General features: G+C 37.8%; 1 protein-coding gene across 20 annotated transcripts in view; it reads left to right on the top strand.

The window, feature by feature from the left end:
- Positions 1 to 19,271, top strand: part of Arpp21 (cAMP regulated phosphoprotein 21) — a 155,501-nt gene that overhangs the window by 92,914 nt on the left and 43,316 nt on the right. For all 20 annotated transcript variants that reach the window (XM_013156331.3, XM_063260361.1, XM_013156329.3 and 17 more), the window contains 4 exons: positions 5,515 to 5,696; positions 6,689 to 6,793; positions 7,986 to 8,246; positions 12,120 to 12,246. In XM_013156331.3, coding sequence (XP_013011785.2) covers positions 5,515 to 5,696; positions 6,689 to 6,793; positions 7,986 to 8,246; positions 12,120 to 12,246 — 675 coding nt within the window. The remainder of the gene's footprint in view (positions 1 to 5,514; positions 5,697 to 6,688; positions 6,794 to 7,985; positions 8,247 to 12,119; positions 12,247 to 19,271) is intronic.

Below are 19,271 nucleotides of genomic sequence, written 5' to 3'. Positions count from 1 at the left end.
CAAAACTGAGAATAAATTATAAATTTGAGGACAAAAAGGAATTTAGGAAAGTGTTTATTAAAAATAAAAAGAAGAAAATTTTTCTTGATGGATTTCCAAGAGCAGGTAGCAATTCAACCTCAATCACGCTTCCTGTGCCTCAGCCTTACATCCATAGGTAGAGCACGGGGGCTTATTTTAAAGGAGATGAATTCAAAAAGAAACTGGTTATCTTGAATAATTCCTTAAAGTCTAGGTCTGCAGGTAAAGACAAATCATTAAGGCAAATGCTTTTAAGGCATTATCCTGCCAGATAAGAGTCTTCCTCTCTGTTCTCATCCCAACCCTTTTATCCTGCCTTCTTCGGTTTATTTCTGTATCTCTAAATCTGATTTAGCTACTCTGATTAGTGCTTAACCTGAATGGGTAATTTAATTTTCTTCTACATATCTTGCTTAACTATTCTGTTCCTTTACTCTGGGCTTCTCTCACTGCTTGTTTATAACATACTGAGCACTGGACAGTATACATACATGTGCATGTAAATGTATTTATCTATCTAATCTCCTTTTAGACCTCCACCTTTGAAAATGGCAATTTACTTCTTTGGGCTGAAACTCATCTTTCTCTGCCAACACTGTGAACTCCTAGAAACCACACCTATCACCTTTTCCTAAGTACTTTTCTGCCAAGTATGGTATGTGGCTGAAATATTTGGCTGTTAAGATCCAAGAGCATATCACTGTTTCTCACATGAATGGCCTTTGGGTTCATTTCTTTGCTATCCGCACTCTTATGAGCTACTTGTGCAAAGGGACAAAACTCATTTTGTATTTTATTTCTTCTTTCCCCAGAATGTATAACAAAATTTTAGCCATAGTTCAAGTAGTCAATAATTATATAGTGCTGAAATATTATCTATTACCAATTATACATGTTGATATGTAAAATGTGGAACAATTTTCCACCTACTATCATATATTTGAGAATGTGGTTCATGTATTGAATTTTAATTGCTAGAACATTAGTCTTAAGCAAGATTAAGATAAAGAATACTTTACTTCTGCCACTCATGTTTTGACTAGTTGAAACAAAAGTACAGCTTCTTTCGTGAGCAGTTTACTTGGCTCTTACCAGGACTAAATATGTGGCACGCTGAAACCAGTCTCAACCCCGTATTCCCAGCGTTGCCCCTAATACAAGTTTGAAATGTATCTGGAGTATCTTTTGCAAAGTTGTCTCTATATGGCATATTCATTCTTGCAAACAAAACCTGAACTATTGGACTTGAACTGTTCTTAGCTATCTTGAGCCCCGTCCCCTTCAGGGAATCTTAGCAGAAAGTTCATCTTTATTGGGCTCTTCTGTTTCCACTGAAGGGATTTTGGAAATGCAGACAGACAGGCCTGGGCCTCCCTGAACTGCAGCCAATGCCGGTCCGCCTTGCTTTGCCATGTCACTCTGCCTTCGCTTTGCGGATTCCGGACTGTGTTGTGTCAGGACATGCTATTGACAGAGGCCTCACTTTGAGAAGCGTTTCGGGACCTTCTCCTTCAAATTCTGCTAATCGGTTTCCATAATACTGCAGGCACTTTTTGTTTTTATCAGAACTTCTCGCATCAAATTATCCAAAGTGTTTCCACATTTTTCTTAAATGTGCTGGGGCATTTTTGTGTGCTCTCCCTAAAAGTAGCCTGCATAATTTGCGTAGGCTATGGCCGCAGGTAGTGTCATTTGAGTATTAACTTCTGAACACCAGCAAAGGAAAATCTCTTTGTCTCTCTCTTCAAATAATGACCCCTCTGACAAGTGTATACCAGAAATGCTTTGATGTTAGAAAGTAAGAGCATACGACTTGACTTACGTGATTTGCCAGTGGACTCATTTCCTTTTCGTTAGCACATGTATAAAGTCCTTTTAGGAAAGGGCAATACTCAGTTTTTATTAAGTGACTGACTGATTGACTGAACTTTTTGCTTCCCTGGAATAAAGCCTCAGTGATTGCATATTATTGGAATAATATTTACTGCCCATTACAACTGTTGATATGGAGTGTGGAGAAGGTGTTTTACTGTAATGTCACGTGCTAGAGAGGAGCGAGTACTCTACATCAAGTCCTCTCCTCTGTCCCAGCTTTGAACTCCAGGCCCCTCAGCTTGCTTCCCTCCCTGACGTGTTCCCTGAGCAGCATACCTGCTCAGCCAGCAGGCCCACCTGTGCAGCGTCCGCCATGAACACCTGCCCCTGGAGCTCAGCAGCAGAGGCCCCGCAGTTCTTTCTTCCCTCTTCGGTCTTCAGTAGCTGCCGTGCAAACTAATTGTTTTTGTTCTGTTATAATTTTATCCAGAGTGGAGGCAAACAGAATTCAGAGAAGTTGTCACTGTCTGACTCGAAAACCCATCATTCCCTAACCTTAAGGAAGGCCTTTGTCCCTTTGGATACTTGGGCACCCCTCCTACTTCTGTGCTCCGCAGCTGTTTCCTACCTCTCCTTGGTCGGCATGAATGTCAATCTTGTATTTTCTTCTCTTTCCATCTCTCTTTGCTTCAGCAAAACCTTAGTGTGTTTCATGCCCAGTTATTTAGAGCAATATCTTTTGCTCCATAGCACATTTATTGGTTATATTTCAAGCAGAAAATATAGAGCTTATCAAAGAGGATATCTGAATATGTTGAGGTTATGTTTTCATCTTAATTATAAGCATTTAACCCTAATTATAGTTTACTTGGTGAGAACCACAAGCTGTATAGTAATGTAGTAAGATTTTTTCTTTTGACTTTCAGCCTAGTGCATCTGTGTGTCTATACAAATATAAATATAAATATAAATATATATATATATATATATATATATGAGTTACACAAAATGATAACAATTTTGAAACAATTTCTTGTTACTGTGGAGATTTATTTTAAAAGTACCTTAAATATTTCTTTTCTCTTTCTAAACTACTAAACAAACAAAAATTGGAAAAAACAAAGATTATGACACTGCATAGTCTGATAAATTTTGAAGTTATTTCTATTGATTTCCAAATGACTGGTTTGGGGAGAGAGGGTGGATTCTAGCTTTTCAATCTAGAAAAAAATGTATTTAAAAGAAAGAAAACAAAATTGAAACAATAAAATAAAGCTAAAATTAAATGACAGTGAAAAGAAATCAAATGTGTGGAAGAGTAAGAACATACAAAGAATAGTACCAGATTTAGTAAACCCAGGCATTGTTTTGTGAGTGGAATCCTTGCCCATGTGTTTTCCTTTCCCATCATGTTGTTTTTGGTACTAGAATTGATACTAGACATTCCTTGGTACTCTGCCAGGCATGTTCATGAATATGCAGGATTTAATGTTTCTTGTTACACAGGGATGTATTTGGGCTCAAACCTTCTGATAAATATGAAAGTGCTAAGCTCCCTGTTAGAATTCCTAAAGTATCTGATTTTGTTTGGCTTTAATCTCACCTCTCACTTGTCTTTCTAACCTATTCTAAATTTAATTTACTGTTACTGAAATGCATAGCTGGAATTTTTATCTTCTAGTGTTTATTTCCTACATTTACTTTCTAAATTTAATTTATTGTTGTATGGAAACTATAGCTGAAATTCATGACCTGTATCCTTCTGAGATATAAATTTTCATAAACATTTGAGTACTGTTTGAATGGTACTCAGATTAAGCTATAAACATGTAGTTTCCAATAGGTTCCCTCTGTTCCCTTCAAATGTACCGTTATTTGGACTTCAATTATTTTTAATTATTTTTTCCTGATCTTGTATGTAATAAATGAAATTATGCAATAGATGTTTTTATGATTGATTTCTTTCACTTAACGTTTTTTAATTAATTAGCTTAGCTTATAGGTCATAACACTGTTCTGGTTGTATGAGTGCCTTATATATTTTTTTCTGGAAAATTCTGTTTCCTCTGGTTCAGGTTTATATTTTACCTGTCATTACTAATTTTTTAAATATAACTTGAGATCCTTGGTTGCTCTTCATAGATATTACTAAATAACAAAACGTCACTTGCTTCTGACACTGGATAAGAATGTTCATGCAAACCCTGTGTGTCAAAACAGCAAGTGGACTGAGAGGCAGTGAGTATTTGCCAGAAAATAATAAGCATTTTTCTTATGCCATGTCTCTATTGGTAGGACCTTTGGGTCTTCCTGAAACACAGTCTCCATTCTAATAACCCCATTCATTCCAAGCATTTTGCTCAGTTGCTCAAGAAATATTTCTGAGCACATGGTTTGCAGACAGTCCTTCCTCTCCATTTCCAATAGGGTCTCAGGGCTATGGGCAATGGAATCAAGGACTCAAACAATTCCACAGTTTTATCAATTGATTGCCAAACCATGTTTCATTTTCTTTCACTCTTATCTTGCCCAAATGGTGTATGAGTCCACTTTGACCTATTTCATTCTCCACTCCTCACTTCTAGCACAGATTTGTGAATTTCAGTTATTATTTGGGGGAGATGTTCTCTTGGTTCCTAATTGTATTTGTTACTCAAAATTGAATGATTCACTTAAATTATGTGACTGTAAGGGAAAGTAAATGGACTTTGGAGTCTTCCTCAGCAAAATTATTTCGTGAATTCTTTGCTTAGTGTTTTTTCCTATCCCTGAATAAGTTGCCTGTTTCCTCTGAGTCCTAATTTTCTTTTCACTAAGATGAAAATGAAATTGCATATGTGTGGGGTTGTTGGGCGAGCTAAAATTGAACAAGTAAGATGTTTGCGACATTAGAAAATAGTCATTCTCTCTTGGCCTCATCTTCCTCTTTGTCTCTCGTACTGGCCTTTTCTCTCCTCCTTTAAACTTCTTATTCACCTGTCTTTGCTGGTGAACCTTCCTTTCCTCTTTTTGCTCACTGAGTTCCCTCTCAGACCAAATTCTAGTATAAGCAAAGTCACTATTAAACTCATAGCCTGTGGGGACAACAGAAATAAGTCTGTTCCAGCATGAGCTGGCTGCTCATACCTTAAATATGCAAAGCTGCCCTTCAATATGACCTTTAACCTGTCTTAGAAGGCAGTCATTGTGAACTTCTTCAGATTTTGTTCTTACTTCTTAGCCCTTGGTCAATATTTTTATACCCAGAGAATCCAACGTACAGTAGCATCAAATGAAAATCACTAACTTCTTAAAGGAGAGTTCGTTGTGTGCAAATGAGCCTCTCTCCAGGCTGCCTCACTCTAGTTTGGTGGCCTTGACTTTTCTTTGGTGTCTGATTCTCTTCCCTAGACTGAGCAACACATGGGTTGCAGTTGGTTTGAGTTTGGCAAAGCTCCTTGAAGATGTTGAATTTATTTGCTGCTTCTTAAATTGCCATTGGCTTATACTGTCCTCTAACTTGAGCTAGTTTAAAGTCACAAGCAGAAAAATCTTTACCTTGTGAAATATCTGGCAGCTTGCATTCCCTCTGTCCTTCACCTTTACTCTAGGTCACTCTTGAGGTGTCTATCAGAGTGGTGCTCTATGTGAGAGAGGATATTGACAAGTTCACATTGGCTGTGGTGCGATTCCTTGCAGGCCAACCCTTCGTGAATCCTGATGGAACTCCTGCAATCTACAACCCGCCCGCCAGCCAGCAGCCCCTGCGGAGCGCCATGGTGGGACAGTCCCAGCCTCAGGCACCACAGCAGCCCTCCTCCCAGCCCCAGCAACAGGTGCAGCCGCCACAGCCTCAGATGGCAGGCTCCCTGGTGACTCAGGTGAGGACCTGGCTAGTAGGCACAAAGGGAAAGAAGTCAGAGACGAAGGCCACATGTTCTTCAGAGGAGCAGTGCATCAGGAAGGGGATGTGGGTATATTTACAGTGGTGCCACCAAGAGCTACTTACGCTTGCTAAATAAAACCTTCCAGTTTAGAATCATTGATTTCAGGTTCACAGAATTTCATTTGATCCTTAAGTTAAGAAACAAATGTTTCCATTACCCAACACAAGTACCCAGAGCGCTAGAGCAGGTAAAGGGGAAAATAAGTACGTCTTTCTTGGGTTTGGATATTGTTTTTATGCATCAAGAAATATCTGGGAGACTCAACTCACAATCTTATTCAGGGTTTTATGCCATTTTGCTTACTGAGTCCCCTCTGAGACCAAATGCTAGTATCAACAAAGTCACTATTAAACTCATGGTCTATCAGGAAAACAAATAAATCTGTTCCAGCATGGGCTGGCTGCTCATACCTGTAAACACACAAAACTGCCCTTCCATAGGAACCTGAACTGGTCTTAGAAGGCAGCCACTATGAACTCCCTCAGATTTTATTCTTATTTCTTAGCCTTTGGGAAATATTTTTATACCCAGAGAATTTAATGTACAGTAACATGAAATGAATATCACTAACTTCTTAAAGGAGTGTTCATTATGTTCAAATGTGCCTCTCTCCAGGGTGCCCAACTCTAGTCTGGTGGCTTTGACTTTTCTTTGGTATCTGATTCTCTTCCCTGGACTGTATTGAATCTGAATGCAACTTAGAGACAGTGGTGTTTTTCTTAAGGGATTTAAAAAAAAAATTAAGGAGAAAAAAAAAAAAAAACAAACAGAAAAAGGATACAAGTTATACAGAATTTCAGAAAAAATAAACAGTAGGAAATCACTAGTTAATTACATATTGTCATCTTAGAAATAGTTGTTCAAGTTACAAAATTAACTCTAGTGTTTTCCTGTTACCTGATCAGCCTTTCATTTTTTCCATCCAGTCTGTCCAGGGCCTACAGGCATCCTCCCAATCAGTGCAATACCCAGCAGTCTCTTTTCCTCCCCAGCATCTCCTGTCTGTGTCTCCAACGCAGCACTTCCCCATGGTACTGTATCATACGCACATGAATTTTCCTGGGAGAGAGCATGTCTACTGCTTTTACTGTTTATCCAGACAACTCTGGATGATAGTTGTGGGTGCTCTGGGTTGACTGTGCGGCTGGGGTATGTGTGTAAATGCCTCATGCTTGAACAAGTCAATTGAACTCTGAAAAATATCTTGTTTTTTCTCTGTGTTCTATGTGTCTTATGTAAAGTGCTTCTATATAGCTGGTATTCTCTTTTTAAGCATTTACCAGCCAAGCAGGATTTGAATACTTTCAGAGTGAAAAGTCAGGAGAACCTGAACTTGATATGAGAGTTTGGAGAATATCTCGAAGTCAGAGTCTGAGTAGCAACAATATTTTCCTATGCTCCAGCTGCAGATTTTCCCCTAGGTTCCTAATCCTCCAATGTTCTGTCATTCTCCCCTCAGAGCAACAGTTTAAAAAGTGGGCATTGTCCCTAATTCTTGAGCAAAGCAGACAGCAATATTCTCTGATTTAGGCATGTAGTGCTTAGTGATCCCAATCTATTTTTTTATTTTACACCGATTAAGACAAAAGAGGACATAACAAAGCAGATCAGAACACAACAATTTAAGCAACACAGTATTTCACCACAAGACAACCAGATATAACTAATAGTAGCTACCATAATGTTTCTTTCTTTGAAATAGTTGAGCATACCTTCATATACAGTAGTATCAAACATAACAAAATAGTATAAAACCATTCAAGAAAATGAAAGTATTACAGGGCTTTCAGAACCAAATAACAGAAAATGAACAGCCTTGGCTCTATCTTTACAGTAGCATAGGTGGTGATGAATACAATTGCCTCTGCCTCTGGTGGCAGATCCATCAGTTAAAACTAGCAGGCCCTTTACAGCAGATCACCAAGCTTTCCTTAACTGTGTCAACATCGCAAGAGGTTGGGTCCTCAATGAAAAAAGTGTTACTACAGAAAGGGGGAGATTTGGTTCAGATAGTTTACCATCTCTGACTCAGGGTGGTGGAAGTGATTACTCTTGTGATGCTCTCATGTTGTACTCTGGCTGAAGAACTTCTTTAATTTCTTTTCAATTTATAGTTCCTTTCTGTTCTACCATTATAAGCACGTGTCCGTTGTCTTCTTCAGTGTGCTTTTCTCATTGCCAAGCCCATCTATTGATTGTCTCATTTATTTACCCGGATGCCAGAGAGATGACATGGCCACACAGTTCAGCCAGATGAGCCTGAGCCGGCAGTCCTCGGGAGAGACTCCTGAACCCCCTTCAGGTCCTGTCTATCAGTCCTCGCTCATGCCACAGCCCACCCAGCAACCAAACTATGTCATGGCCTCCACAGGCCAGCAACTTTCAACAGGGGGCTTCTCAGGCTCTGGACCTCCCATCTCCCAGCAAGTTCTTCAGGCCCCTCTGTCACCACAGGGATTTGTGCAACAGTCTCCGCCTGCACAGGTGCGTTTCTTTTTCATCCCACATGTGATCTAGCTGACTCATAGTGCTTTTCTGACCTCCACTTTCCTGCTTAGACTATTTCCAGATCAGTCTTTCTTGTCCATCTGATTCACTCTCCTATGCCAGGACTTGTTTTGTTCTTTTATTTGTCACTGATGAAGAGTTGGGTGGCTCAGACATCAGTTGAATGAAACTGCTCGTGCTAATATCAAGGAATATTCCATTTTCCAAACTGCTGGTGCACAGCCATAAGAAAATTCACTTCCTTTTGTATTGGCCTTGCCTACAGGATTTCCCAGAAAGGGAAAGCCCTGGGGAAGAGGAAAGTCTGCCCCTAGGGGCTTTGAATCCTCTCTTCCTGCTCAAGAAATACATTGGTTTTCCTTGTTGTTGTTTTTCTGTTCATATTTTTATTTGTTTTCTTTTCTTTATAAGTTCTCAAGCATTTTCTGGAGCTAATCTGGTACTCCAGGCAAGAGCTCCTCTATGAATACAAAAGAGGAAGGCAAGCCAATATCCACTGTCCTTTCTCTCCCTAAAGGGGCGCATAGCTCAAGCCTGCTTTCACAGTTAGCTATTAATCATATTTAATTGACTTGAGCATGTAAGACACCACAGATCACTGATTTTTACTGTCTTCTCAAAGACGGATTACGTGTTACTGTTCACTACCAAACATCCCTGGTGCTCTCCTGGGCATCCCTTGCAGAATATTGGATGCGATTACTGTCAAGATATAAAATGCACAGAGGCATTTTCTGGTCCATTTTCAAGGCACACGCATCCCAAGAAAGTTCCATCTTAATTATGAAGTATTGCACTGGATGAGCTGTGGAAAATGCAGTGTCACCTTTGTATCATTTGTTTCACTGCCTTAACATCTTGAATAAATTATTTTCCCTTCAAGTCACACAAAACTCTCTATCACAAGACGATTTTCACTCAGTCATTCATAAACAGCTAATCTTTAGTCACCAGCGAGGTAATATGTCTTCCTTGGTAGAATTTAAAGAGATGCATAAAATAATTTTAAGTTACAAGAAAAAGTACTTCATTAATACATTAATTATTTTATCAATTAGTTAAATACTTTTTGTTAAATTATTGGTAAAACACAGTTTAGATTTGAACCTAACTAGCATCATCAAACCACCCTTACTCATTTCTGCTGTCAAGAGACAAACTGGCAGAATGTGTAATAGAGGCTTTAAAGAGAAACATCATTCAGCAGTGGAGAAATTTCAGTGTTAGTCCTGCAGAAGCAAAGACAGTTTGAAGGTCCTGATGTTCCTCAAACAGAAACCCCTCCATTTCATCTTCAGTGGATTAAAGCCACAGTAAGGGAGGAGGCAGTGCAGATGCTCATGGCTCTTGCTCAGTCTGAACATTTAGAAACTCCCTTTTAACGAACCCCAAGACAAGGATAGTTTACAAACTTTGGTGATTTTCAATTGAGTGACTCTTTCACAATTTAGTTACACAACTATGGAACAAAGGAGAAAATAAACAAATAAACAAACAAACAAACAAAAAAACTCAACTGAGGTTCAGCCCATGAATGTTGATGGAAATGGGCTAACCTTATACAGAAAATAAACTCAAAGGTCAGTTTCCTCTCCACTGTTGCTTTTCTGAATGTCCACTAGAAGGAGTAAACAGCAGATACATAGACAAGGCAAAGATTCCTTGACAAAAAGGAAATAAGAGAAGTGTTCATTTTTTATAGCTTTTTCTTTCTTTGATTTTTTCTTTTCTGTCCCACTCTGTCCGTTTGTGGATTCTCCATATTATAGTATTATTGGTTTAAAACATAGCATTTACTCTCTTTTGGACATATTTGTTCCTTTCTCTCTTCATCTTTATCTCTTTAACGCATTCATGCTGACTCTTTAAAAGATTCCTCTTAGCTTGGTTCACGTTCTTCCCCCCCAAAGAAGGATAAGGGTGCACAAAGTACCCACTGGCTTCAAAGGACTGAAGCCCTGGATTCCAGAGAGATGAGCACGCTCTGCTGTGGAGAGTGCCAGACAAAAGCAATAGTAACACAAACAACAAAATAAAACAAAAAGCAGCTTTAAAATATATTTTACATAAAGTTTTACAGGCATCCAAATACTTTTAATGCTCATCAGGATACTGTCAAGGGTTCAAACTCCATCCTTGTGTCCTAAATTTATTTGTACATTTCATGTTAAATGTAGAGTGGCAGGTCCATGAATGACTATCACCTTCAGGAGCTTCCAGGTAATCAAGACTCATATTTTTTCAAGGAGCAAAATGTCATTTTTTTCTCAAAGAAATGTAAATATTATAGTGATGAATGAGTTAGATGATAGGTGCTCTCATTCTTAGTACTGGGAAATATCTGACGCATAATAGTAATAATATTTAATTGGACCACAGTTAGCCAGAACATAAATAAAACCTATTAGCACTCTAGAATTACATAAATTTTCATTTTATTTTTTATATAAAACAGGAAATAAGTAATAGGGCTAAATCATTATATAAGGCATACAATAAGTGGATTAGTTGCCAGGTTCTTATCCATGATTGTAAAACTAACTCAGGCCCTTACCCTTCAATATCTACATTATTAGGTAATCAGAATTATAATTCATAGTAATTCCACACAATTGCAGTATTGCAGAGTCATACAATGTTCTCTTTTCAATTTTATCCTAAGACAAGAAAATATGTTAATTTTTTCAGTAGCAAAATTGAAAGAGAAAAGTGTTTCTTGTTTGATGTGAGCTAATCAGGAAATAAAACAACAAATAAAATTGAAGTTCTCAAGTAAGTGGTTCATAATTTTATTCTTTGTATGTACTACTTGGGAGCTGTTTGATAGGTTGTTCCCTTTTGTCGTCCAGGGAAGGTGATAGGAGAAAGGTCAGAGGCTTGACAATGAAAAATGATAATCATAATATAAATGACCTAAGGCAGGCATATAACTTTTCAGAACAGAAAACATTTAATTTCAGTGACAGTAATTAGAATATTTTATTTTATTCTTATTCATTAGAAAATCATAGAAGGTGGTAGAAAACAAAATTCTAGCATATTACCACTTTTATATTTTCTAGATACTAGTTACATCCCAGTCACTGTTCAGTATGCTTTGACAGACTCTAAAGCTTGTCCCAGACAGATTATTCCTGTTCCATAGAGCAGCTTAACTGGGGCTGCTTCACACGTCTGAACAGTGGGTGGCTGTCTGGTAGGGTATCTCTGGTCTCCACATAGTCTCTCCCTATCGCACAGCAGTTTGATCTTCTTTACCTAGTGCCTGAGGTCCTTCCTGCAGGAACTTAAGTCTCCAGTCCTCTTAAAGCTCAGACTTCCAAGTGTGAAACTTTACTTCTGCCTCATTATGCTGGGCAAAGTAAGTCACAGAGCCCCAGGTTCAAGGGCTTGGACAGTGGATCCCACCTCATCACAAGAGGAGTGTTTGCACAAAGGCCATAAAAAACTTTCTTGGAGTCTATTTTACTGTCTACTATAATCAAATTACTTCATACAATAACATTGCATTTTTAAAATCTTTTCTTTCATTCTTTCTTTCCTTTTTTCTTCCTTCCTTCCTTTCATTGTTTTCTTTTCCTTCTTTTTCCTCCCTCTCCTTTTCCTCCTCGTTCTTCTTCCTCTTCCTCTTGTCCCCTCTTCTCTTTCTTTCTCTCTTTGTTTTTGCTTGCTTGCTTGCTTTTAATACTGGGTGTCACTAAATTTCAGTTGCCGAGATTGGGCTCAAACACAAGGTCCTCTTGCCTCAGCCTTTTTTAGAGTTTTAGGGTTACAAGATATGCTACCACAGCTGGCCAAATGGCTTATGTCCAGTTCTCATCCTGCTTTTTTTCTCCCTATGTTCCACAGATGCCTGTTTATTACTATCCATCTGGTCAGTACCCTACCTCATCTTCACAGCAGTACCGGCCCATGGCCTCCGTTCAGTTTAGTGCTCAGAGGAGTCAGCAGATGCCACAAGCAACGCAGCAAGCAGGTACTTGGAATCTGTTTTCCATACTTTTCTCCAACTTAATTATATTTGCAGACGAAGTTTGTAGGTGCTCTCATTGAATTAGAGCCCAGACTTGACAATGGCATGTTTCTCCCTCTCAGAGAAGCTAACAAAACATTTGATCAACACCATGTGGAAAAGCAACAGGTATAAGGAGGAGGCAGAGCCTGGCATTCCAGGTGTGCATCCTAAACTCAATCTCCACAAATTATTTATGTACTTCTCATTTGGTATGAAAGCAGAGACACAACAACATCCCTAATTTCGTAGTTCATACTTTTTGATTTAAAAAGAGTACTTTCTCTGTTCTTGAAGCTAGGAATCCATATTTAGGTCGCTCTGATCACATCCTAGCCAGCACACTGTCTTTAGAAGAAGACTACTGAGACAATGATGGAGCTCTGCTCCGTGGTTCACGCCCACGATGGCCACATGCCTCCTGGAGCCGGCACACTGTGCAGTGGGAAGGGGGGCCGATACACTGTACGAGAGTGAGTAGCAGGTCTCACAGTGAACCGGTCTCTTTCCCTACTGTGTCACACTCCTAATGGAATGCCGTTATGCAGAGAGCCCAGAGACCTGGCAGGGCTGTGTGACCGACCGTCCTAGGGAGAGGTTGGTGTCACCCCTGCTGAGGAACTGTGGGCACACCTGCTAACTGTGGTGCTGAAGATGGCCCAACTAGGAGGATCTGCCTTCTGTAAGTAGGTCATAGAAAGGAGCACATGACCTGTACTGTTGTGCTTAGATGCCTGCTCTGTGATTTGATCTCTGCACTGAATATATTTATATGCATATTTGATAGGTATCACATAAATGTATGTAATATACACGTTATATGTACTTTTTATAAGTTATGAAAAAGTCCAAAAATCTTTTTCATGGATTTGTGCCACACACAGACTAAGAATGCTAAAGTTGATGTTAGTATTTTGCCAGATTAGATAAATAATTAAATTATTCTGTATTTGAGTGGCTGTATGTTCGTTAGTTAATGTTATGATTTGTTTTAAGACTCAGGGAGAGGAATTAGAAAAACAACAACAAACCAGAGTTTGCCTTGTTTCAACATTGTATTAGTTCAGCAAAAATCTACTTGATCTCTCAATAGACTTTATATCTTTGCAAAAATAAGAACAAATTTTCAAATTATATTTTATTTTAAAAATATTTGATAATATTTTCTTGATAGTTAGAAATGCTGCTATCTGTGTCATCTTGGTGGTAACTGCTATCAGATTAGCTATATGCTCTGGTAGTGTGTTGCTTGCATTTTGAGATGCCTTATTTTTCCTGCTTATGTTCAGCAAAATGTTAATGTATAATTTTACAGACCTTATTCCTGAAGCCATGGAGAAGTTTTCTTTTGGTTATGCATGCATTTAGAAGTGGGAAGGTGCAGTTATCTAATTATAATGATCTTGTTTTTATTAAGTTCAGTGGCATGTGTGACATGTTTCCAAGAGATATTTCAGTCTTATGGTAGAGTCTCATATAAAGGTATATGGTTACAGATTGTCTGGAATCTGCTAAACTCTCACAAAGAGAGAAAGCTGGATTAAGCTGCTAATAGAGTTAACAGAATTAAATTTAGGACAACTCTAGTTCTTTACTGACTCATATTGCTATTTCTCCTCTCCACTCACTTCACTGAGTTATATCACAAGAAAAAAATACATGTGACATTTTTCTCTCTTTAATAAAACATGGTGGAATAATTTATAATTTTATCTGATGGAGAGACCTAACTGGTCCCAGCTACATGCTTGGGCAGGTTGGCAGCTTAGACTAACCCCATGATCACACATTACCAGCAAATGCCACTTCCCAAGAGAGATAATAGTGCTGTGATAAGAAAAGTGCATTCTCTGGGTGGCATCGAGTTCAACATAAATGCAAAGGCACTGATTCAGAAGTCAAGGACCCAAACGCACTGAATGTGGTCTGTGCGGCTGTGGAAGTGAGAAAAGGAAAGGAGAAACAGTGTCAGCTCACACGTAACGCTGAGATCTTTGAGTTTCTGGTCTTTGTGCTCACCACACCAGATAATATCCAAAATCCCAACACAGCTTCCACTGAAGCACTTACTTTACCATGTATTAGAGAAAATAGATGTTGTTCCCAGCCTCACAGAGAATCACTGCTGAATAAAATTCAACTTATTTGGTGGCTCTGAGACAGCACATAGATAATACAAACACTACAAGTAGGAAGCCTTTTGCAGAGTCTAGCACAAGAGACTTTTCAATAGAATATGGGGGAGTAATTTGGAGAAGCAACTCTATGTTACTAGACCGTCTAATAGAACAAAGAGCCTCTGTAGATAACTGCATAAACCAGGGTTTTTAGAGGAATTTGAAAGTAGAACTTCTTTGTCTTTAAGTCATACTCAATACACACTCCTGTCCCAGAGAGTAACTCTGACTCACTTTTCCTCCTGTCTTCTGCATCCCTGATTCTCTCCCATCCTCGTCTGACACTGACATCAATTGGTCAGTGTCATAACATCCTCAGCTATTGCATGATAAATGCTTTGAGTGTGGCAACAATATGTCCTTGAAAACCAAATGAGGTTTTAATCTCAATTTGCCCCTTGGCACTCCATCAATTTTAGTTAATTGCAATAAACAGCATCTTTTCTCTCTTCTAAGTTGCTCATAGAATTGAGACCTCTGTCAGTTACATCTCCTTCAGCCTTAAAACTACACTCTGTGAATTTTTATGAAAGAAAGTGGACACTTTATAATTGATTAAATAGAACACTTACATTGCACTGAGTCCCACTAAGGAGACATAATTCTTCTTGGTTATTTTGCTCTGTTTATACTCTAAATAAGTAGGCAAAGTCCTATACATAGTGAAGAAAAATGTCAGTAAGGATGGTAAGTAGAACTCACTGATAATAAGAAGTTTGGGAGAAATCGAATGATAGATTCACAGTGATATATGAATTTTACCACAACCTACATAGGAATTTTATAAACTCTAAATATCTCTAATGGAAAATATTATTTATTACAACTCCAGCATTGCCAAGTACACCCAAAAGTGAAGGATTCATTTTCTTTATAATTGTTGATAACACCAAGCTACAAAGAAGAACAATTACTACCTAGTATAGATAAAATGACTGCATATTTTCAAGTAGTTATGACATTAAAATACGTGAAAGTGAGAGTGTCTTACCTGAGAACAGTTTTTTCAGTGGTCAAAGGTTAACACATGAGGTTTCAATTAACAAATCTTTTAGTCCTTAACGACTTAGGTTTATTTCAGTAGTCAGATATTCTACTGCATTTGTATTGACATTATTTTACTTGTTGAAAACATCTTTAAGGCCACTAAAAAATATTAGCAATAATCACTGCTACCATTTGTTCAATCTCTCTTACGGGCTATTTGCTGTGTTCAGTATTGCCAACAGTTTAATCCTCATTACAAATTTACAAGTACAATGTAAGCTTCCTCAGTTTGTTGATGGGAGAAACTATCACTCAGGGAGGTAAAATAAATTACCGCCATGCCAAGGTTGACAGAGTTGAAAGAAACACTCAGTCTTGACTGGTTTTAAAAACCTTGTACGTTAACTGCTTTCTTGGGACAGTAAAGAAACATCAGTTCTACCTTTATTTCCTAACATGGAAGACTGTATAGGACCAATATGTTGGAATCAAAGCAGCATGATTATGATACTAAGGCAGGCAACATTTAATTGATTATTCAGTAGAACTAAAGCAAATGGCCCTAAAAGCAGAGCAAAATAGGAACTCTGAATTTTTACCTCCCTTCCCCGGTTTATAGGGTTCTATATTTGCAGAGTCAATCCATAACAGAAATGTCAGAGGGAAGTTGAGACGTTGTGTGCTCAATCACACTTTGGAAAGGAACAGAAATTTTTTCCTTCTATATAATTTTTCTAAGTTGAAAGTTTCTTTTCATACTTAAAGATATATATATATATATATATATATATATATATATATATGGCTATATTTTTGCCTCTCTAGAATGTTGGACATATCTGAAAGAAACAAAAATGAGTGTATGCAGTCTTAAACACTTTTACAAATGGATATTAAAAAAATAAATTGGATTTGGTGTTAGAATAATACTGGCCAGGTAAAATAAGATGGAGCGTGTTCCTGTCCCTGCTATTTTTTTGAAATAAGTGGTGCATGAATGATGCTAAATCTCCTTTAAATGGTTGGTAGATTTCCCAGTGAGATCACCTGATCATGGTGATTTTCACATCAATTCATTAACTTTTTATTTTATGATAATTTCTAGAGCTTTTAAATTATGAATTCTACTCCTTTATAAATCTGTTCACATTTTCCATTTCATCTTTTTTGAGTTTTGGAAGTTTGTGAGTAGTATCAAGAGGTTGACCCATTTCTCAAATTGTAGAATTTAAAGATATAACTTGGTAGCTGTATTTGTTTATTATCATTTAAGTAGCTTTAGGATGTGTTGTGATAATTCTGCTTAATTCCTGATATTGATTTTAAATGCTTTGTTTTTGTTTTGTTAATCTTCGTAGATTTATGAAATTCATGGATCTTTTCAAAGAAGTAGCTCCTTGTTTCATTGATTTTTTTCTGTGTCTTATGTTTCATTGATTTCTGAGCTTTATTCATTATTCTCTTCATTTTGCTTACTGTAAGTTTGTTATATTTCTGTATTTTACTGCCATAAACATCTAAAACATGTATGTGAGACCTGTTATATTTTCTAGTGTAATCATGACGTGATACAGATTTTATTCTCAGCCCAGCTTTAGGTTTTTCTGTAACTTTTGGTATACTCTGGTTTCATTTTCATGCACTTGTAGTGTGTGAGGGGGTGGTGTGTGGGTGTGTGAGAATGTATGTGCTTTATTGGAGATAAACCCAGGACTTTGGGATATTTGACAAGCACTCCAACCACTAAAGTGCACCTTTGACTCTGCAACTAGTTTTAAAGGTTTTTACTCGTTGGCACACAATTATTTATAAATATGGTACTTAATACTCAAGTGTTTGGAATTTTCCTGTTTCTCTGTTTTTGGTTGTAGGGTTTTCAATTATATGTAGTTAATATCATTTTTATGATTTTGATTCCTATAAAATAATTAACTTTTTGTGGTACAGGATATGGTGTATCTTTGTAAATGTTCCATGAATACTTTAAACAGCTCTATAGTCTGCCACTGTCACTTAGAATGTTCTAAACCTTTCAGTTAGATCTTGTTTGTTTATTTAGTTCTCAAATTTTCCTATATGTTTTTTGATTTTATTTTCTCTAGACCTGTCAGTTTCTGAGGTAGCCATTCACAGTTCTAACTATAAGACCCCTATGGTCCTAAAAGAAATCTCCAGACAAAAGTTGCCTTCAATGAATGTCTCTGAAATCCAGGGATAGAGGAGAGGCTTTGGATCCATTTGAACCATGTTATCACTTGTTTCCTTTTCTAAATGAGTCCAAAATATTTTATTCCCTAAATATTTAGTCGCATTCCATAGAAATAGTCTGGAAGTCAAAGACCCTTGAAGAGTGAAGTGTGAGGGAGCGCTTCCTACAAGCTGCTGCTGTATTTCACACGTACTAGACTTTCAGCCCTGTGGCTTATTCTACTTACATTGCTGTAGGTTTAGATCGACAGGTAATGAGATGGTTTACAACAGACAGTCCAGAGTTCTGGCTTCCTAGTAATGAACAAGGAGTGTCAGTTCTTTCCAGTGTCATGAGAGTGTAACAAGATACAAAATGGCGGCAAAGTGGTACAAAAGAGGACAAAATTGACAGACCCTTAATGAGTTTTAGTTGTAATTTCAGTAAGTGATTTGGAGTAGATTCTAAAAACTAGAGAGATGCTTATAACTTCTACTTTAAAAGATTTCTTTCCTCATCTGCCCTTTCCTAATTCCAAGTATCACTAAATGCTTCATGTTGGGGTAAAAACGTTTCATAGATCACTTTTCATGAAAATATTTTACTTTTCAAATTACAGTTCATAAGAAAACCGTGAAAAGAAATCTTAAGAATATTTCATATTGCAAAACCCCAAGCAGCTTTTGTGAGGGTTCCTTAAGCCTGTTTAATGTGTTTCTATGCTGTTTTTCTCAGATCTCTGTGATGAGTTAACAATGTTACAATTGGCTTGAAATATTAGAGTTGGGATCTCTTGTAAAAAATGACACTTCCTTTAACTGTTTATTTACTTGGACCAGGAATTGAACTCAAGATCTTGAGCTCGCCAGGCAAATGCTTACGCCTCTGAGCTATATCCTTGGCCCCCAACACTTATTTCAAAACAAAATTCACTTAGACTTTTCTTTGACACTCTCTTAATCAGCCATTCTCAGATCTTGCTAGTATAATTAGAAATGGAGTTGAAATATTTCATTCTACTAAGTGAGGGAACTGAGATTAACTCACCCTCCTTCTCAGTATGGAGTCTATCTTCTCAGGACCGGACAGGCTCCTTCTACTACTCAGTGGTAATGGATTTAGTGTTAAACACACGTTTTAGAAATTCAGCAGGCTTACTCAGTATGACACTGAGATTTAAGATCTGGAACTCAGTCATTTAACACATGTGAATTGCAAGAGCAAACAAGTCTGAGTAGAAATGTCTCTAGTAATTTTGAAACTGTCACTTTTCATCAGAGAGTAGTTGGAGATTCTCCAAAAGTCATCGTGTTCTTTCTTTTCCCTGATAGAAAAGTTGGAAAAAGCCATGCAGCAGGCCTTCTGACTGTCCAGTTCAAATTGGTTCAGATAACGAAGGCTGCAGTGACTTTAAGATGGATGTAAATAAAAGATGGATGGAGGAATGATGAGGGAAGAGGAATCAGGTCAGGAAATGGCAATTCTGTTTGTTGCAGTTTGCAATCCGATAGTATGATAACAGTACTGTAACCCAGGGATCTAGAGGCGGTACTCTAACCACTATTCTGTGTCCAAGAAACCATACCTGCCCAGAGAGTTCCTTGGTGATTGTAGAGATGGAGTCATATTACCAGAAA

The sequence above is a fragment of the Cavia porcellus genome, unplaced genomic scaffold, assembly GCF_034190915.1.
Source record: "Cavia porcellus strain 051 isolate PalLab524CR breed Dunkin Hartley unplaced genomic scaffold, mCavPor4.1 scaffold_13, whole genome shotgun sequence".
Taxonomy (NCBI): domain Eukaryota; kingdom Metazoa; phylum Chordata; class Mammalia; order Rodentia; family Caviidae; genus Cavia; species Cavia porcellus.
This window is presented reverse-complemented; position numbering and strand designations above follow the sequence as displayed.